Source organism: Salminus brasiliensis, chromosome 6 (assembly GCF_030463535.1).
Source record: "Salminus brasiliensis chromosome 6, fSalBra1.hap2, whole genome shotgun sequence".
NCBI classification, from domain to species: Eukaryota; Metazoa; Chordata; class Actinopteri; order Characiformes; family Bryconidae; genus Salminus; species Salminus brasiliensis.
Genome location: NC_132883.1, coordinates 37,497,167 through 37,518,907, shown reverse-complemented (window position 1 = coordinate 37,518,907; position 21,741 = coordinate 37,497,167). Strand labels below are relative to the sequence as shown.

At 40.8% G+C, this 21,741-nt stretch overlaps 1 protein-coding gene across 4 annotated transcripts in view; it reads left to right on the top strand.

Moving 5' to 3' along the window:
- plch2a (phospholipase C, eta 2a) overlaps window positions 1-21,741 on the top strand; it is a 176,547-nt gene that overhangs the window by 71,009 nt on the left and 83,797 nt on the right. The window contains exon 1 of one of the 4 annotated variants that reach the window (XM_072682284.1): window positions 15,675-16,468. The exons of the other annotated variants lie outside the window; for them this stretch is intronic. Within the exon in view, the coding sequence (XP_072538385.1) occupies window positions 16,426-16,468 (43 nt within the window). The 5' untranslated portion in view covers window positions 15,675-16,425. Of the gene's footprint in view, window positions 1-15,674; window positions 16,469-21,741 lie in introns of those variants that run through there. 4 annotated transcript variants of the gene reach the window in all.

The window sequence follows — 21,741 nt, the reverse complement described above, 5'->3', positions numbered from 1 at the left end:
TATAATGTGGATATCTATTTATTGCTATTGTCCTAGTACAGCCTTCATGTTCATAACTTGATTGTACACTAAATTAGTATTATTTTATTTAAAATCATTTTGGGTCACTTCTATTGGTCAGTTTTTAATTAAACGATGGCACTTGATACATAGTTATTGGTGTGGAAAGTGTTGGTAGCTATATTTCCAAAAATAAACTGACTTCTTTATTACATAGTCTATTTCCATTCATAGATGACTGCTTAGTAGCAGTGTTGCAGTGCTTACTAAGTGGGTAACCTTGTGCCTGAGGTGTGAATACATAAGCAGTTCAGGAGGATTATTGGTTTATTTTATTTCCTGCTCCTGTGGCCAACTCTCTATATATAATAACAGGCAACATTTGGGTGCAATTCATCATATGCCATGTCATTATACATATATTTGTAAACAACTGTGTACACAGCATGTGAGTCCAAATTCGCAGACATCAGAGCAGGTCAACTCATCAAGGCCAATGGAAAAAAACACCACAGTTGTGCACAGTATAGGCATAGGCAGACTGTCATCGCTCAGCTAATTTCAGAGTACCTCCAATTCTAGCATCATTGACAGTTACAAACCTATTTCCCACCCTGTTATTTTCCTTTAAAGACTATTAAAGAAATAAAAGTACGTACCATACATTTAAAAAGCTTACATTTTTATTCAAAACAGTAGTATAATAGGAATTGTAAGTCATATTGAATAGTAAGTAAATGACCATGGTTGGGTAACAATGCTCAGATGCAGTTTTACAAGCCTGTTTACCACCCTGTTATTTTACTTTAAAGACTATTAAAGAAATAAAAGTACGTACCATACGTTTAAGTCATATTGAATAGTAAGTAAATGACCATGGTTGGGTAAAAATGCTCAGATGTGGTTTTACAAGCCTGTTTACCACCCTGTTATTTTGCTTTTAATACTTTTAAAGAGCCCATTAAAGAAATAAAGTGCACACATGTACATTTAAGGGTCACTTCATATAAAAGCCTTTGTTTTTATATGATTAGCTGATTATCAATTTAAGAATACAAATTAAATTGTTAACCTTTATTCCTTTATTAACACAACACTTTTTCCCTGAATGTAACCTAACCATAGCAAAGAAAGCATGAAAAATATCTTATATATCTTCAATATATCTGCATCAGCCCACAATTCCATCAGCGGTGCCTAATATGAATCCGTTGGAGACAAAGATGATGAACTGCACCTCTAACTCTGTCCGGTTTTATATCTAGTAGTTGTTTACCATCTAGATAATTTTGCGATTTGATGGGTGCGTATTGTCTTCTCTCCTTAAATAATATGTGGCAGTGGCAGGGAATGCAGAACTGTGTGTGTGTGTGTGTGTGTGTGTGTGTGTGTGTGTGTGTGTGTGTGTGTGTGTGTGTGTGTGTGTGTAAATGTGTGATAATGGCCTTGCACATCCCTCTGAGTTCCAATTAGTTCTCACCTCTGTCAGGGAAGCAGCTATTGCCTTGGGGGCTGGAGGTGAGCTCCTAATGGTAATGAGGCCAAAGTAGCTGTTGTATGAGAGCACAAACCACTACCATTAACATCTATAGCCAAAAGAAATAAAGGCGAAGGAAATCAATACAATGAAAAGTGCACATATAAGACAGGGTTCCTTGTTCTGCATTATAGAACATATCCTTTGCACAAGGTAAAAACACTGGTAAAGAACCCTACTGAACTGTAAAGACATACAAATTCTGACACAAATCCACTAAAGTACATCTTTATGTACTGCACCTTCCAGTAATTTCCTCTGCCTGCTGAAGTAATCCACTTCTAATGTTCTTTTATACCGGTAGAATTGGCTCTGCTATAAACGCTGGTGATTGGCCGCTGCAGGACGCATCATTTAGTTTGCCTACCTCTGCTAAACTGTCTCTTAAGATTGCTAGGCAAAACCTGAACAAATTCAACTGGGTTTACCTGTTGTGAGCAGTGACCGGCAGCATTGAGCTCAGTGGCAACTGGGCAGCTTGTTATTGGCCAGCTAATGGAAAACCAAGCTGGGCTCAAGTGATGCAACCGGGTAGCCTGCCTCAAACAGAACACAGTCATTACAGTACTGTGCAAAAACCAAGAAGAAACCATCCAGTAGTGTAATAGTAACTGTAAGTCATATTAAATAGTAAGTAAAGGACCTTGATTTAGTAAAAATGCTCAGGTGCGGCTTTTCAAGCCTATTTACCACCCTGTTATTGCGCCTCAGAACAAAACACGCTAATTTTCCCTCTAAGGTGGGCTCATGAAAATGAAAAATGTCAACTTTGCATTGATTGGCCGGTCACATCACATAGTAGCCACATAGCATAGCATAGAATAGCCTTAGCTAGGCTTTAGTTTGGGTTACTCTTCCATGGACACTGGCACAGGAAAAGCTGTGGTTATGAGGCCTGATATTTTATAAGAATCTGGTAGCGTGTTAGCCAGTTTGTGAAACTGCTGAACCAAAATGCAGAACCATTGATGAAGGTGCTGCAAATGGCAAAGTGTCAGCAGTGTGACGACAGCTTTAAAAAAATTGTCTCTAGCCTGAACACTGACATGAACCTTACTATGTCAGTTTCACTGCTGTGGTCAGAGGCTGACCAGTGACGAAATCCGTAGAGGGAGGCCAACAAATTGTACATAACAAACAAAACAGGCTGCAGATTAGGTAGGTGTTTCTAATAAAGTGTAGAAATACACTGTATGTGTTTCTTTAAAAAGTGGCAAGTGAGTAAACGTACTTTAGGCAGTAGGTTGCTAATAAAATCTAGCGGGGCAGGGTGTATGTAAATGAATCGAGACTGTTAGGTAACAGTTTTGGGGTTTTGTGAATTGGCCTGTTTCGTTAGCTCTGATTCGTTATGTTGGATTTTCTTTTCAATGAATGAGGCTCGTATAATGTGAGTTCCATGTACCAAGCTCTCATCATACAACTAAGCCAAGATCAAGTTTTTCATTCTAGGTAACATATAATAGCTTTGATATTCTGTGCAAAATGCATTCATCCTGCAAAACCACTGAAATGGCTGCAACCATGTTTCGTTGTATGAACATGTACATATTACAAAATGCACTACATATATGGGACTATTATGTGTTATTTTTATTGAAGGTATTTATGGACACTTTCGATTAGATTGCCCTAACAAATAAAAACCAAGAAGCAGATTTTCAAACTCTTCTGAACTGTGAGTTGTTTTCACTACTAGGCAGGGCCTTAAATTCCCCACTTCTTCTGCTTGCAGTCTTGACAGAGTGTTACAAGGCACTTAAGTGCACCTGCAGACTGCATGTGCTATGGCAGAAAGGACAAATACAAGGGGGTGTAGAGGAGAAGACTACAGATGAGTACCTCACAATTGAGGAGAAAAATGGGACTGGAATATATGCCTTAATGAAAGAAACAAAAACAGATCAGTAATCTGTTACCAGCTGTGGTAACTAAACTGTTGGTACGACCTAATGGCGGTTCTTGGAAGAAAGCTGGAAAGGTGTCTATAGTTACTATAACTATAATTGATATGGGTCTGCCTTGACCAACTATCTGTATAATTTAATCGCTGATTGCAATTAAGATTACAGAGCTCTTCTGATGTCCAGCAGGAACATCTTTCAGTTCAAAGTCTCTGTCACTTTATTGGAAACGCTTAGCTTGTAGGTTCATTTGCTCAGTCAGTACTGGGTACTGAGCATTGACCACACAGTTTAGCCAAATCTTTACTGCATACTGTATTCATTCAACTGAACACTGTGTTCCATCTACTGCTATGTATCATTTGTGTTCTGCCTCATCAGTGGTCAGTTTCTGACCACAGAGCCTCTCTCAACAGCTGTACCTGACACTCATACCTATACTCATACTCATGTAGTCCGAAACTGACCAGTAATGATGTCCTTAGCAGGTGGCTAACAAATTGTACATGACAACAAACTAGACAAAAAAGCTACGGGTTAGGTAGGCATTTCTAAAAAAGTGGTCTGTGTGCGAAGTGTGTTGGAGTTACAAGGTGTGTGTTTCTAATAAAATGGCCAGTGAGTACACTCGCTTTAAACAAATGGATAGATAGATAGATAGATAGATAGATAGATAGATACAGCCAAGTGAACCGTCCTATTGGTTAGGCTTTCAGGAGCTGGACTGAAGGCCTATATGCATCAGCCACCAACCAAATTAGGAGTGACCGTATAATTAAACAGTGGGATTTAATGAGTAGGACCGATTCCAGGAGAACAATCATGACTTTGGATCAATGTGGGTTCTAGACAGGTTTGTCAGTTGTTTGAAATGGAAAACAGAATCTAGAACAGGCCAAAATGTCTGTATTGCTGTTAGCTCAGTACTAAATGTACCATATGGGGTTTGGCTGTGTTAAAGTAGTGAGAATTTTGACTAATTTAACAACTACTACCCAAATTGAAGGCCTACCACAAGTAATCTCAGTTCATCACCGAATTATAGTCAGTGTAAACATTCCAGAATCACTGCAGTTAAATCACCACCTTTAGGTTGATGCATCATTGCATCTCTACACCCCTACTGGCATCTTCTGAGCACTCCCTGGTGTGATCAACTGTGTTATGTACTGTAAATAGACACATCTGCTGACTGCACTTATGTAAGACCTCCCTCTGGAGAGAACAGGCCAAATCATTCCTTCTTATGAATTACATTTAAATTTCACACATCAGGCAGTGTACACAGATCAGCAGAACGTGCTGCGCAAGGTTTTAGTCATACAGCCCTGCAGTCTTAGTCTTGTGATGAAGGTGGCCTTGTAGAAGTATTTATAATTACTGGACTCATGGGGGTTTTATATAAATGCAGGATTTATTTAAACCCAACCATCACTGTACAAACGTACACAATTTGCACGTGTCCACTTACTAACGCCATTCCAACAACGGAGTCGAGGAGAAACAACATGACAAACTTAAAACCCAACCTGTCAAACGTCTTAAACGTATAAACGTAGCTACTCCTATGGCGGGCTAGTGTTTATGGACCATTTATGTCTTGCCGTTGGCTTTCCCTTTTCACACAGCTCATTAGTGCACTGTTTAAGCTGGAATGCAAAATTTGAACTAAAAACCATAAGCCAACTTAAGCTTACCGTAGCTTTTGCTCAATCAGAAAACAACACACAACATTAGCAACGATTGCTACGCACTTATTGGAGGGTCTAGAAAATAAGCTTGGGGTTTTGTGGACACTGAGTATATACTGAGTCCGCTTCTTTTGAAAAGAGACAAGTAATTCTTAGTTTGCTAAACTAGTTTGCTAAAAGCATATTAAACAGTATTAGCATGTTTTGGCTAAAGTGTGCTAGAGACTGACTGACTGACAAATTAGAACTTTCTCAGGCTAAAAAAAAGACAGCTGGGTCACTAACTGACTCAAACTGATTTTACAGTCATGCCTGGAAATAAAATATTATGATTGGTTCTGCCTTTATCTTTTGTCCCGCTGCCAAGCTGAAATGTAGATTGGTTCTGATTGGTTCTGCAGATGCTGGACTGTCTGTCTGTTTGTACCTACAGGTCAGTGCAGTTTGCGTGAACTTCTTTGACAGAACTTGATAAAAAAAAAAAATCCCCATTGGGAATACGTAGTAGAGCCCTAATCAGCCTGCAGGCCGCATGTTTGAAAACCCTCCCTGTGAGCAACCTCCCCATCCGTGGCTGGGCACCTAGTTTCAACTGCTAGATTGATAGTAAATCCAGTTAGTAAAACTTAGTAAAACTCCAGCTAGATTCACCATCATGAGAGCTAGCTATCCAAAATACATTGAAGACTAGTTATTTTGCCCCTTTTCTTTTAAACACTGTCTGTACCGCATGCATCGCTAGGTTTTGGCCCTTAGGTTTTTTCCTTATTTTGGGTATTTTTTTCCTTAAATACCCATGTGTTTTAGGCACTTTTCTTTTTCCTAAGGTTGAAGTACTTGGCATTTACTGCAGATGGCTCACTTGAGACAAAAAAATTAGAAAAAAGAAAGAAAACAAGAGTATATTGTCTTAGGCAGTGACAACAAATTGACAAAAAGCCATATCAAATGAACTACATTTCCCATAATGCAATGCACTCAAACCCCTTAATTCTGAATAACCATAGACAACATACGGATAAATTCACAAGCATATAACAACAGATTTTTCATTTATTCACTGCACTGAGTCGGTGGTTGGTGTGGTGCATCTGATAAAATCACTAGCTGCCAGTGAGCTATTACACCATGTGGGAGATTCTCAGGGTTTGATTCCCAGTCTGGGTGACTATGCTGCGCTACACCAATAAGAGTCCCTGGGCAAGATTCCTAACACTACGTTGGCCCACCTCTGTAATACAAGTTACCTTGTAAGTCCCTCTGGATAAGAGCGTCAGCTAAATGCCGTAAATGTCTTGAGTCTTAAGTTGAATCTACATGTCCGTGAGAATGAGAGAGAAGAAACAGAGGTAGAGAGATTACAGAGATAGTAGAGAATGATGATGAGAGTGTTTATTGCATCAGTGGGTCATATTCTCCTCTCATTCCTCTTCCTTTCTCTCTCTCTCGAGGTTCGCGTGTGTGTAATTAAGACTCTAATCGAGGTGGACGGCCGACCCCCGCCCACGTTTAGGCTAGCTTTGCTCTCTGGCCTGTGTTTCTGTCTGAGAAATGGGCCTGCTGAGAAGTAATACCAGCTTATATTAGGTGTCATTTTCTGCATAAAACATATCTCCCACTCTTTCTCACATTTTTCAGCCCCTTCCCATTTTCTTCCTCTCTTCTGGCACTACTCGTAACCCATTCATCATCTCGAAAATCCCATCAGAGAGAAAAAGGTGGCAAAAAACAAGACACATACACTATGTATGTATATATATATATATATATATATATATATATATATATATATATATATATATATATATAAACAGAGCAAGACTAAAGTTTGGTGAAGAGCATCTAGACAAAGACCAAGACATCTGGAACAATGTGCTTTGGAAATATGAATCCCAGGTCTTCCCCTAATGGTCTCCTCCTTGCACACCTCCCATGAAAATCGAACTTGTACAGCCTCTATCTGATGATAGGCGCTGTGCTTTGACATCAGCTGTGGCAAGAGCGACCTGTAGGTCCCATGATGACATTTTAGGATCGTTGTACACTTCTTTTACACAGCTTGCGGACTGTTGTTTTGGCTGAACTTGCTAGGACAGACTGTTCTGAGGTCTTGGCCAAAATCCCTAAATCCCTCCCTAGACTCAGAAGCATCTACAGCCTTCTTTTCTTGCCAAAATCTGTGTATTAAATATAATAGTGCATTATTTTTATCGATTCTATTTTCGTTTCAGGCCAGTGCTGCCTTTAGATTGCTGCAGCAGGATGCATCGATGCACCGCTACCCTTCATAGTGCATGCTCTTTAATTCCCACCAGAGCTCTTTGACCAAGCCTTTTCTCCATTACACTGCCCACTGGAGTGAGGAGCTCATGTCCAGCACTTTGGCCAAGTGCCAGGCCAGTCAGACAGCCTTCACTAAGGCCCAAACGTGGGCATGAACCACACATGCCTCCTCTGTTGTTGTGTACTGAGTGCAGCTAGGTGGGAGTCTTTACACTAGAGGGCCCTGTGCATCAATTGAGAAGCGACCTCCACTCTAGTCTATTGTCCATTACTCACCTACTTGAAACACTGTTTACTCATACTATTACGTACAAATCAAGTACACTCAAGTATCTACCTAGATCCTCTTTTTTTAATGTAGTCCATTTCATATCTACACACTGTTCTAAAAATAAAGGTGCCACAAATCATTGTTTGCCACAGTACCACAGAAACCCACTTTTTGCTCCCTAAAGATTCTGGATGAGTGATTCTGTTAAGAACTCTTAGAAAATAAGATGTGTTTAAAGCTTAAGAAGTCTCCATATAATGTAATGTCCAATAAAATGTTTTTACAAGAGCCCAACATCCAAGCCAATTCAGGAACCTATTTTTAAAGACCATTTGCACTCCTTTACTCATCTTTACACTTCATTACTTCCCTAATACTCCATTGCTCAGCCTTATACTTCACTATTTTCCTCCAAACCTCATTATGCTTCTCCATACTTTGTTACTTACCCTCATAATTACGTAACACCAAACTTCGTTGCTTTTTTCCATACTCCATTCCTTACTTCCATACTCCATTATTTACTTCCATTCTCCATTCCTTACTTCCATTCTCCATTCCTTACTTCCATTCTCCATTACTTGCCTCCATTCCCCATTATTTACTTCCATTCTCCATTCCTTACTTCCACACTCCATTCTTTACTTCCACACTCCATTCTTTACTTCCACACTCCATTCTTTACTTCCACACCCCATTCCTTACTTCCATACCCCATTCCTTACTTCCATTCTCCAATATTTACTTCCATTCTCCATTCCTTACTTCCATACTCCATTATTTACTTCCATACTCCATTACTTGCCTCCATTCTCCATTATTTACTGCCATAGTACATTAATTGCCACCATACTCCATTACTTATCTTCATATTCAGTTGCTTACCTTCATACTCCATTACTCACCTCCACTATCTATTACTTAACTCCATACTCCACTGCTTACCTTTATAATCCATTACTTGCCTTCACCCTCCATTTCCTACCATCATATTTTGTTACTTACATTACTACATTACATTCTCCATTAATTGCTTGCCACGATACTCTTTTCCTTACCTTTATACTCCATTGATAACCCTCATATTTCATAACTTTGCCTCCATGCTTAGTTGCTTACTGCCATACTCTATTACTTTTTACTCGGTTGCTTGACTCAATTCTAAATTACTTACCACCATACTCCATCACTTGCCTTCATACTTAATCACTCAATGTCATACTCTATAACTTATCTTTATACTCAAATGCTTGACACGCTCCATTACTTATCACAGTATTTTACTACCTACCCCCAAACTCACTATCTATTACCTACCTCCACACTTCATTTCCTATCTTCTTCTTATACTTCATTACTTACTACCATTACTTACCTTCATACTTCATTGTGTACCTTCCTACTCCATTACAGACCCTCATATTTCACCACTTACCCTCAGTGTACTGAGGTGTGCTGAGAGAGGGCCTGTTCTTCTCAGTGCACCTGCTTAGGTAGACTGCATCCCATTGAACAACCAAATAAATCAATGATTACAATTCAGCTGAGCCTTCCAGAAAGCTATTATTCACATTTCACAAAGGGATTTGTCCAGAATGCATTGCCATTTGTGACCATGGATAGGCTGATTAAAGTCTTTTTGATGGTTCAGATGGCGTGTGTAGATTTCTACAGTGACAGGATGTAATAGTTTTTGCAAGGAGCTAATGAAATGCTTTGTGATGTATTCTGTGTGGAATAAATCACATCAACAGACCCCTGGCCTGTCCTTCCAATGCTTTTCTTTCTTGAACTGACAGCTATTCGAAAATCTTTTAAATATGAGACTCCATAATGGCATCAGAGGGTCTGCAATTAAATCTGTCATGCTTTGACTGATGATCACAATGTATTCGCCAAGCACTGTCTGGCCCTAGATTTAAGTCCAGGATTTATAACGCAAACCTAGCATATTATAGCTGGATAGGTTTTACTTAGGTTTAGACTCTAATTTGCGACTATACACACACCTCCATTCATGAGCTCTTGCTGGTCTGAGGTTATGCCAGTTTCTTCTCTTTTAATGATGCACAAATAAAATCTACATAAGTACTAACAGTTAGAAGCATGGGGATCCAGAAGAGAGAAATTAGCATTACCTTAATTATTTTAAGGTAATACATTATTAATTTCAATGGGGGATGTGCTACAGGTAGTGGACCCATTTGGTGTCCACCATCTTCACAAGCTTCATGGGGACATTCTTCCAGCATCATTTTTTTATCCGCTAAACCTAATAAGCTACGCTTGATCAGCCATACTTTGACCTTCAGGTTAAAAGCCATATCGAGCCTCCCAGATTGAGGAACCTTAGGCTGAGCCTTGACTGGTATGGACCTGTCCATTTGTTTGTTTTATCTGTTTTTCTTGTTGTTGTTGAAATGTCAAGATGGAAATGCAGTTTGAGATTGATGAAGAAAGGGTAACTCGGTTAGAACGGTTCCCCATGAGGTCAGAGGCAAAAGGTAAGGGTGGATTTCTGCAGTGATTGGGGTGGAGTAGTGAGCTGCTGAGATCAGTTTCAGATCTTAGGGAAGAGAGAGTGAGCAGTAGAGAATGAGCAACGTTCGCCAGATGTTCTTCAATACCTGAAGGGAATATACAGTGTCTGAGCATGTGTCACTGTGACATTTTATGTAGTATGTCAAAGAGTCCAGATGTGACACAATCACATTGCATTTTCTATGAGATTTCTTTAGCCACCTGCGCTACAGCCACATAATATGGACAATATTAAGGCCCACTTTAAACATTACAGTAATTATTCATTTTTACATCACAAGCTTTTCAACTTCTCTTCATTTATGGAACTCAACTTGTATGTAAATGTAAATTGTAAATTGCTTGCAATCATGTAATGTAATTACTTGCCTCCATACTTCATTACTTACCACCATATGTCAATTATTTACCTCCATGCTCCATTACTTGCTTCCATACTCAATTATTTACCTTTATAATCCATTACATACCCTTATGCTCCATTACTTACTTCCATACTCAATTACTTACCTCCATACTTCATTACTTACCATGATATGTCAATTATTTACCTTCATACTCCATTACTTGCTTCCATACTCAATTATTTACCTTCATACTCCATTTTTACCTCCATGATCCATTATTTACCTTTATAATCCATTACATACCCTTATGCTCCATTACTTATTTCCATACTCAATTACTTGCCTCCATACTTCATTACTTACCTCCATATGTCAGTTATTTACCTCCATGCTCCAGTACGTACCTCCATGCTCCATTACTTGCATCCATACTCAATTATTTACCTCCATGTTCCATTATTTACCTTTATACTCCATTACTTACCCTTATGCTCCATCACTTGCCTCCATACTTCATTATTTACCTCCATGCTCCAGTACATACTTCCATGCTCCATTACTTGCATCCATGCTGCATTATTTATATCCCATTATTTACCCTTATGCTCCATTGATTGTGTCCAATGTTCCATTTAGAGATAGTATCATTTAAATTTTTTAAATATCACAATGTTTATCCCAAAAAAACTGTATCACAATATCACTTTACACACTTTATCGCTGATCTCCAGCGCGTACACTTCCCACATCGCTCCCATTTGTATCTGTGCTTCACCTAGGAAACAGGCAGATCTGAATCGCCTGGTTCCTCCACCGATGTGAGATAACGTGGCCTGGCCTCGCTCTTTGTGCTGAGTTCTGAGGACACTGACTGCACCTTTAGTCACAGAACACGGTCTCATAATCAGATCAGGGCCTTTTGTGACAGAAACCACAGCCGTTCTCCTGGATTATCAGCACCTTTTCCTTCCTCTCCCTGACGCCTAGCCCGCCTTTATCTGCGGTGGAACTGTCAGAGAGGCACACATTCCCTGCAGAGCAAAAGTCCCTGACAGCTTCATCGCAAACCACAGTCTGTCTGGTATCGAACGACCCAGAGGGCTTCATAAAACATTAAGAGAGGAATGCGGAAAGCGACTTGTAACGTTTCACTCCACCTCAAATCCTCATTACTCTCGGTTCAGTTCCGGCGCACCGCTGTATCTACGGCTGCCAAGGGTACAGCTACACTGACAGTTTTCAGTGGAATGAATGAAGTGCAAGGATTGTAACCTTTGGTTCTCTTTATGTTCCTTAATTGAAACTATGTATTTCCTCATCGTTAACTTGTAGAATGGACTGTTCGCCAGTGGGAATGTGTATATTTACTAAACCAGAGTCTTTGTAGGTGCCAAACGGTTGTCAAAATGGTGGCAGTTGTACAGTCAGACAATTAGAAGAAAGCTGCAGTTTGATTTTGCCCCTAGTTCAGTGTGAATTTATGTAGCTAAAATGCTACAGATGAGCCTTCGTTAGCGGGTCATCAGTGGAATCATTCCAAACAAAAATCATCATGCTATCCTACATTTACTGTTACATTACCATATCATCCACCCTCTCTCTCTCTCTCTCTCTCTCTCTCTCTTTCTCTCTCTCTCTCTCTCTCTCTCTCTCTTTCTGTGGGTGTGCGTGGGTCTGTATATAAGAGTACCTAGTGTAGCCGTGCTGTTTTTCCATCTGAGCCCACTGACATTTACGTTCTGTACAGTTCGTTACAGGCGGTGTAACGCTAGACATAACCTCATCCCCAATTCTCTATGCAGTGAGCCCTCGTAAACACTACACCACTGCCATTCACTTTAATTAGGCTTACAGCATAAACACAGGTCTCCTTACTCCACACTCTAAAGTACTGTACAGAACAAGGGAAAACGACTTGAGATCAGCGCAGTCAACCCTCAGTGAGTCCAGTGCGGCCGTTAGTGCTTCCTCACACTGTCCTGCTCTGACCTACTTTCAGTGATCTGCGGGCAATTTCCTCAGGCAGCTCGCCGGGGCTGTCAGCACCACGGACAGTTCCTGAGCCTTCGCCCTTAGTCCGTACCACACTCCTCCTGGGCTGAAGAATCAGGCAGCCGTCCAGGCGTTTTCAGCTCACTTTAGAAAAACAAGGGCTGGAATTAGCAGCTATTCGACAGGGAGTGTGCACGTGGCTTCCCAATTTAGCTGAACTGCTGCAAATTTGTTAAGTTGTAGCAGATGCTTTGATGGAGGACACCAAAAAACTGCATGCTGCATTTACATGGAAATTTAGCAGCGACCGAAAATTTGGTCACCACAGATGGCAATGGCAGTGTATCGCTGTGGTCAGGCAGCGCACTCCAACCAGTGTTCATTTTTCCTAGTTTTTCCCAATGGTGGAATAAACTGGATATTGATTTTCCCATAATCTTCCATCATTCTTCCATAATCCAATCAATTCTGTAACAGATCAAGCCTAAAACTCAACCTGTGTCATGTCATGTTGTTGCCTGTTAGCTAATTACCCAACCATTCGTTAATCCCCCCCACCTTCGCCCAATACATGTAATGCTCCCAGCACTGGGAGGGTGAGAACCAACACATGCCTCCTTCCAGACATGTGCAACTAGTCACTGCCTCTTTTCAAATTGCCACCGCTGGTTGTTGTCAAACTAACAACAGAGTTTACTCAGAAGGCTCATTTTAAATCTACTAGTAATTTGGTATATATAACAGATTCAATAACAGATCCATATCAGAGAACTGTTTTAAATGAAGATTTTAATTGTTATTTATTTATTTATTTATCGTACAGTGCACTATGTAAACATCCTATATCTAATATTATATATATATAATATTCTATATTCTATATAATATAGAAATATATTGTTTCTAGAACCTTTTTATTATTAACTATAGGTTCTGTAAATTTGCAGGCAATCAAACATTCTGCTAATGGCAGCAAATAAAGCAACTAAAATATCTGTTTTTTTTATGACAGCTCAGACGATCTCCTCGCTCCTGCCCTCCTCTTTACCACAGAATGAGCTGCACATTAGAGTGGAAAGCAGAGTAATTCAACTTCATCCTCAGTCTGCGTAGTTCTAATGATACAAAATGCTTGTGACAGTTCTGAGATGAATATGTCTCCCTGGACAGTGATTAATGTCCCGCTCCATCTACAAATTGACAGAAAAATGGTCATGGCTGCTGTCTTTTTCCCAACCAAGTGCTGACAATACCACACTCTCTATTAGTCTCTGCTTGGTCCTTAGTGTGGAGTACAGTACTGGCCTGGAATAGCTCTTCCTACATCTCTTTATACGTTTCATTGTTTATCACTCGTAACTTTTATTAAAACAAGCGGAGACATTCAGTCAATAGTGCCAACTTTGTGCTGTCATTACAGCTGACTGGTGTTACTGGTGCTACTGACTTGAATAGCGCTGGTACTACAGCTTTTATGTAGGGTGACCATAATTTGGCTTTCAAAGACGAGGACACTGGGGACGCACAAGTGTCCACAATGGTTAGGATGTTGTGGCCAGGGAACCACAATCATAATAAGTTGCTATGGAGCTAGCATATTAGCTTTTGGCTAGTGGCTTTGCTTTAGGACTATCACATTAGCTGTCAGAACTAGCATGTTAAAGTGTTTGTTGAGGGTTGCTTTGGGGGTTAGCACATTTGCCTTTTGGCTGGTGGACTGGTTTGGAGCTAGAATGTTAGCCTGTGGCTAGAGGGTTACTTTGGGGCTAGCATATTAGCTTTTGGCTTGTGGATTGCCATGGGCCTAGCATATTAGCTTGTGGCTAGATCATATGATTAAGATACTGTAAAGTACATTTAAGCCCTTAACACTCCAAGGCTTATTATACACTAAGGAGTATTACACAGTAACTACTGGGTCTTCGATGCAAACTGGAGCTATTCTTTGGTAACAGAAGTGTATAATAATACTTTTATATATAAAAGCTTCATAGTTTTACCAGTTTTTACCTATTATATCACTATTACATTCAAATAATATTTCTAATAAACATAACATGTAAACATTAGCACATTAACACAGGCTATATTTTTTTGATATATCAAAAATGTGATCAAAATTAAATGCTCTGAATTGTTACCCCTTATGTAATGAGTAATGGAATTCCATAATTCCATTTTTCCATAATTCTGTAATTCCGTAATTCTGTAATTCTGTAATTCTGTTACATGTAACTTCTAATGTTGATTATCTGATGGTAGTCTAAAGATTTACTGCAATTTTCCATGGTGTTGCGTTGATATGTAATTGTAGGGAATTTCATCATGGCAGTGTTGGAATTTCACCTGAAGGCTTTTTATTTTTTTGTCTTGGGGGTCCGAGGCAGTAATAGACCACCTGCTGCCTGCCTTTAGCAGACAATGAAGTAGTACATTAGCACATGCCAGAGTGCTTTAACATGTGGATGAGCTGAATCACTAGAAAGCCACTGAGGGTATTCCCATACCATGCTTCAACAACCCCCACCCCACCGAACACACACACACACACACACACACACACACACATACATGCTCACTCTTCTACACACTATCAGTTTCTCACTGCAATCCTCTTCTCTCTTCTTCCTCTAATCTCCTCTTCTCCACGCTCGTCACCCTCTGCAATGGCACACACAAACACACACATACAAAAGATACGCACACAAACACACACAAAAACACACAAGCACACCCCACTGCTCCCACTCTGAAGGTTTCTTCCAGCGGCTTGGGCACACCCATTTACTCCCCTATAAGCAGAATCACTCTGAATAAAACATGAGAGACAGACCCTGTTCCACTCGCGCAGATCTCACTCTACTCGCGCATCTCTAGCGCCCTATCTCTGTCTCTCTCTCTCTCTCTCTCTCTCTCTCTCTCTCTCTCTCTCTCTCTTTCTCCTCCTTCCTGTTCTCTCCTCTCTCTCCCAGTACTCCCAGCATCGCTCTTTTTTTCCTTCGGTGTGTGTGTGTGTGGTGGGGGGGGGGGGGGGCGAGCAAGCCAATTACACACATGGGAGCAAAAGCTGTCCCCTGAGTGCAAGAGAGAGAGAGAGAGAGAGAGAGAGAGAGAGAGAGAGAGAGAGAGAGAGCAAGATACAGACAGATAGAGAAAGCGAATAAGAGAAACAGAGAGACAAAGAGCAAGATAGGGTGACAGAGGGAGTAAGCAGAAAATAGAAAAAGCAAGGCAGAGAGTGAGTGAGAGAGAGAAAGGGAGAGAGAGAAGGTAAAGAGCCATACAGAGATAGAAAGAGCAACAGTAAGAAGCAAACAAAACAAAAGAGAGAGAAACAGAGAGTAAGAGAGTAAGAGAGTAAGAGAGAGAGAGAGAGAGAGAGAGAGAGAGAGAGAGATGTAGCAAGAACCATTCAGGGCTGGAGGCAGCTAAAGAAATGAGGGCAAGAGACATAGAAGGAGTAGAGAGAGAGAGAGAGGCTGCAAGAGTCTGAGATAGAAAATTGTCAAAGAAAGAAACAGACTAAAAGAAGAAGAGAGAGAGAGAGAGAGAGAGAGAGAGAGAGAGAGAGAGAGCATCAAAGAAAGAAGCAAAGCAGAAAAGCAGAAGAGCAGGAACAGCTTAGTAGGCTGGAGTAGGGAAGAGAGCGAGAGGAGAGAGAGGAGAGAGAGGAGAGAGAGAGAGAGAGAGAGAGGGAGGGAGGAACAGAAGCAGGAGAGAAGCAGGTGCTCCGGTGCCGGTCTCTGGTGTTTGAGATGACTGTGAGACGCTGCGCTCCGCTCTCCTGCTCCGGAAGAGCCGCTCCCTCCACAGCCAAGCTGGAGCTGCACTAACACATGGAGAAGCAGCGTACAGCAACATGGAGGACTTTAGCAATATTAGGAGTCTCAGTCCAGAGAAAGGTAAGACCACTTTCACTCTGGGCCATTTTTTAAAAACCCCTTCAACTCTGAAGATCTCCACTCTCTTATCATAAATAAACCTGGTATCTCCAAAATGGCAAAGTTACCAGAGAAGGAGAAGACCTGAGAGCCATAGATTTCAATCCAAGTAGTTTGAGTCTTTTGGTCCATTCATTGTGAAGCGTTGGAAACACACAATGGAAAGGGCTGCTGGGTTTCTGAATTAGTGGAGATTCAGATCTAAAACAGATGATGAACTTTACATTAATGGTCTTCGACCCTCTTCCTGGAGAGCTACCTTCCAGCAGGTGTCAACTCCAGCCCAAATCTAACACACCCCATTCAGCCAATCAGGACCTTCTAAGGGCAGTATGTAGATGGATCAGTTAGGGTGGCTTACACTCCTAAATACAAAGGTGCTACAAAGGGTTCTTGGAGCAATGTCATGGAACAACCACCTTCCATGGTTCTGACCAACCATGTTTTGTCGCTGTAATGCGAAAAACCTTGCATTTCCAAAATGACAACTTTACAGGGGACGTAATAAAATCATTTTACATTGCCTTGCATTGAAAGTTAAGACAGTTTTTTTCAAGTCATTTTGGAGCATTTCTATTGGTCCGTTCATCATGACATTTTGATACAATGTAAAGAACAACTGCCAAATTCACTTTATTACTAATAGTGAAAAATGGCAAAAATGGTGATACAAGGTTTCACCCACAGCGACGATTTGTGAAGTTAATCACATTCACATTCATGTTCTTTAAACCTCACTAACACCAGAAGTGGTTCTCCCATGGCATCGTTTAAAGAACTCTTGCGGCATGTTGAATTTATAGAGCGTAGGGTTGGATCCAAAGTCTGTGGGAAGGTGGTTCTCCAGGAGCAGGGCTGGAGAGCACTGCTTTAGCATAGTTGATTGATACTGGTTCCGAAGGATGGGCGATATGGAATAAAGTCCTGATTGTGATGCTTGATTCTTACGCTACTTATGAACATTTTATGGCATTTCCAGAAGTTTGCGCACTGGATAGACTGCTGGACAAAACACGCCACTAAAACCAAAAGAGATGGCACCACTTTGTCTTGTCCAATACCGATGCTGATATTGAAACCCTGACTTTCAACCAATGCAGTCTGACATGTCTTCTTTAAAAGCTGCCATGCTTTAAATGCAGGGCAAAATACTTTATCCATTAGAAGCACTTTCTTTAAGACGGGCATCTAAAACACTCAGCTAACAACTGCGATCGGATCAGGATCAGATTCGCTCCTTTTTTTCCTCCCATCTCAGATACAGCACTTTCTGCAAATTCCGTCCCAATACCAATACCAAGTGCCACTATTACCATTACTACTGATTGTTGTTGTTTACAGTCTAATTACACTTGGTCTGATTATACACAGCCTGTAAACAACAACACCAACAACAACTGCTTTACAGATGCTAAAAATACTGACTGATAAAATGTACTATGATGTATTGCAATATAACCATGTCATCATATCGCCCACCCTTAGTACTTACTGAGTAATTCATACTGGATACTGGATTTGTAACTCCCGGAATAATAGGCCTGCATCTTAAAGGGATTAAAAAAGGGAACAAAGGGACTTGTGGGAAGAAAAGAGCCTGACTTAGAGGCTCAGTTGTTGTTGTTGTTGCTGTTGTTTGCTCAAATTATGGAGAGCCTGTAAACAACAACAACAGCCACTGCTTTTCAAATACTTAAAGTGCTGACAAGTGTATTGTCACCTGTTGTATTATGATATACCCATAAAATATCGTAATATCGCCCATCTCTAATAGTTCCTCAGTAACTCATACTGGATACTGGATTAACAACTCAATAATAAGCCTGGAGTTTAAGGGATTAAGAAAATAGGAACAAAGGGACTTGTGGGAAGGAAAGAGCCTCACCAAGAGGGACGCAGCAGCATGTTGCTTGTAGGTGGGAAAGAGGCGGTGAGAGTTATACTGGACATCCCTCTTTCCCTGAGGACTTTGTTATTCCCTCTCCACGGCGTGGTTCGTGCATCGTCTTTTCTCGTTTGTCTTCTTGTGCGATGCTGTTGCGAGCTTCCAAGCGATCCTGCATGGCGTGCGGAGGAGAAAGTACTGTACTGGCTTTGTTTTCAAAGGGAAGCTTAACACCATCCCACTCGGACTGTGTATGTGTGTGTGGTGAGATAGCTTGTTGAAGTAACGTTTTATTTAAAAAAACAAAAAAAACAGAATTAGTGCACTGTGTCCACCTGACCTACCTATATTAGATACAGCTGCTACTCTTAACTGCTGTCTCCAGTCTGTCTATTGCGCCATATAAGAATCTATGTGCACAAGTCTAGCTCGGCCAGAGGGCACAAATGAGTCAATGGCTAGCAAAGCAGATCTCTCCAAGGACATTTTAAGCTGGATCAGGCTCTTCCAATGATTTCACAATAAAACATTTGGGAAGATTTCATCACAACGCGCCAAGTTGCTTCCCTCACCAACCATTGGCTGAAAAGCTGTTGGTTGCTTAAACAGAAGCAAATAAAGGTATCTGCAGAAGTGTAGCCCCAATGTTGTCTAGTAATGTTGTCTAGACTCTTTTCCTACCCCCAGAATCTTAACTGACTGGTCTCATGCTTTTCTTAATATGTAAAAGTGCAGAATCACCACATTGTATATGCTTATATTGCTGAATAAAAGATGTAAATGGTGATACACAGTTTTTCAGAGTTTCAGGGGATGCTCCTGGCCGGAAGCCATAGTTTGCAAATGTTCAAGTTTGATTAGGTTGCACCACACATCATGATAATCTGCTAATTTAATAATAATAATAATAATAATAATAATAATAATGTTAAACTGCTGCAAATACAGGCAGATATGCTGGTTAGCATTAGCTTAATTAGCACGCTAACACTGTACTCTCAACAGAAAACTCTTAAGTCGACAAGAATGGCTTAGAACAAGCAACTGGTGTTGGATCTGACAGAAAATTGTACTGCAATAGGCTACGTCCTGTGTGGACCCAGAGCCCATAACCCATAGTAGGCTTGGATAAGTTAGCTAGCAGGGTAAACACCACAGCACAGACAGTATTCCAGATAATTGAGGCTCAAATCACACCTGATTAGAGGATAAAGCTGAGGAAATGGGCTTGTGGGCAACTTAACTGATGATTTCTTTTTTGCGCAACATCACCAATCAGTGATCTCCTACAGATGCCCCACCCTGTGGCCTTTGTAAATGCACATGGATGAATGAGCTTATTTGGCCATGTACTAGACCATACAGGCCCATCATACATTTTTTGAAATACCACCCTCATTGGGAGATTCCATCATCACTCAAAGCAATCTGACAGCTTTGAAAGTCACGTAGTGTGTACATGGTATGAGGCGAGCAGGGTGGGGGAGGGGCTTCTGCTGCACACAAACCCAACCTAAAATGGCTGAGCTTTCATTTCTTTCAAAGTCGCTTATAAAGGGATGCAGTGTGATGGATGCAGGAAGCACTTCTCAGGATGATGAAACACTACAGTGCTTTTAAGAAAACTTGGTCTATCAGTACTAAACCTCCATTATTCTTTGGGGTCTTGATAGTGTCAAGGCTTCTTTAGGAAAGTCCATGAAGTGCATGGAGTGCTAATGTCTTCTGACATTCTTGAAAGTCTTGAAGAACCAGGCTTTGTGTCTGTGAAACACACACTTTCAGTATCATCTCACCTAAACAGAGGTTCACTTACTTTTTCTAGCCTGCACTCTAGCTGTTTACTCACCGTGCTTACTAAGACACGAACAGTGCTACTGTAAACATAGTAGTACATTTCAATCTTTAAACATTAGCCTACCAAAGAAAGCATTTTTACTGCCAAGCTAGCATCATTATTTATGTATTAGCACTGATAAGTGACGGCTCATCGGCACTGTTTTCTAGTATCTCCTGGCAATCTGGATGCAGATTTACCATATGAAGCGAGGGGTGGTGTTAAATATTTCGAGTGTGCATGGCAAGCCTTTTTACAGCCCTACAGACACCTACCCGTATCGTGTACCTTTCCATTTCGAGCTTGACAGACTGCCAGCGGGCATCAGCAGAGTGACTGAAGGAGCCAATTATATTTAAATGCTTTGGATTTGAACTGAGGCCATTCATTACCATATTATACCCAGGTATAATATGCTCATTAATATGGTCTGTGTCTACAAAAGCAATGACTGATGGATAGGTCCATATTCTAATATAGCATCCCTGGCAAAGACGAATCCTGTGGCAAATATTTCCTGATTATATGCAGATGTATCACTCTCAGAGGAGCTTGTAGGGCTGAAAATTGTGCTTTGAAGGATGCTGGCAGTTAATAGTTAATGCCTAGCAGCCATCACCAACCAACACATGCCCTGGATGCACATCTCCCATACATTCTATGCCATAATTTGATTAACCCGCTCATTGAAGACACAATGCGCACAATGGCAGCTGTCTAAGTGCATTAGGCAATAAGTAAACGATCAGTTCTTGGAGGCAGTGTGTTAAAAGCAGGACAAACAGGCAAGGGTAAGGATCTGAGCCACTTTGACAAGAACTAAATTGTAATGGGTGGACAACTGGGTCAGAACATCTCCAAAACATCGGGCAGGTCTTGCAGGCCTTGTGGGATGTTCTGGTATGCAGTGGTCAGTATCTACCAAAAGTGTGTCTAGGTAGGACAGCTGGTCAAATGGCGACCCCTTACAACTGGCATGTGAGCATCAAAACTGGATCACGGAGCCTCATATCCGAGTATCTCCTCCACAAAATGGTCAGAGCAGATGAATGGATGTTTGGGTGGATGTTATAAATGCAGGTCTTCTTCTTATTTACATATGTTGCCCCACAGCACTTTGATCTTTTTGCGCTGTATTGGAAAGCTGGCTAGCTATGCTCTATGAATAGCATGTTGGAATGTTGGGTTAGCATAGCTAGCTTCTTTATGATCAGCGTCCACAGCAGTAGTCTACTTTAAACTAGGTAGTCCTTTCGATTAAGACACAACCAAGAACCATTTGATACCAAATGACTGTAAATTCTTCACAAAAGTGGATGAAATGCTTAAAAGTGAGCATGGCGAAATGAGGTGGACAGCAAAATGACCAACATGGTCTGACTGATTTGATTATGACAGTCAAAGGAATAGTCCAATCACACATGCTAACTGTTGATAGCAATGAATGAAAGCTATTAGTAGTGTATCATCATTAATTTCATTTGAATAATGGTAATGGGTAATCAGCTCTCA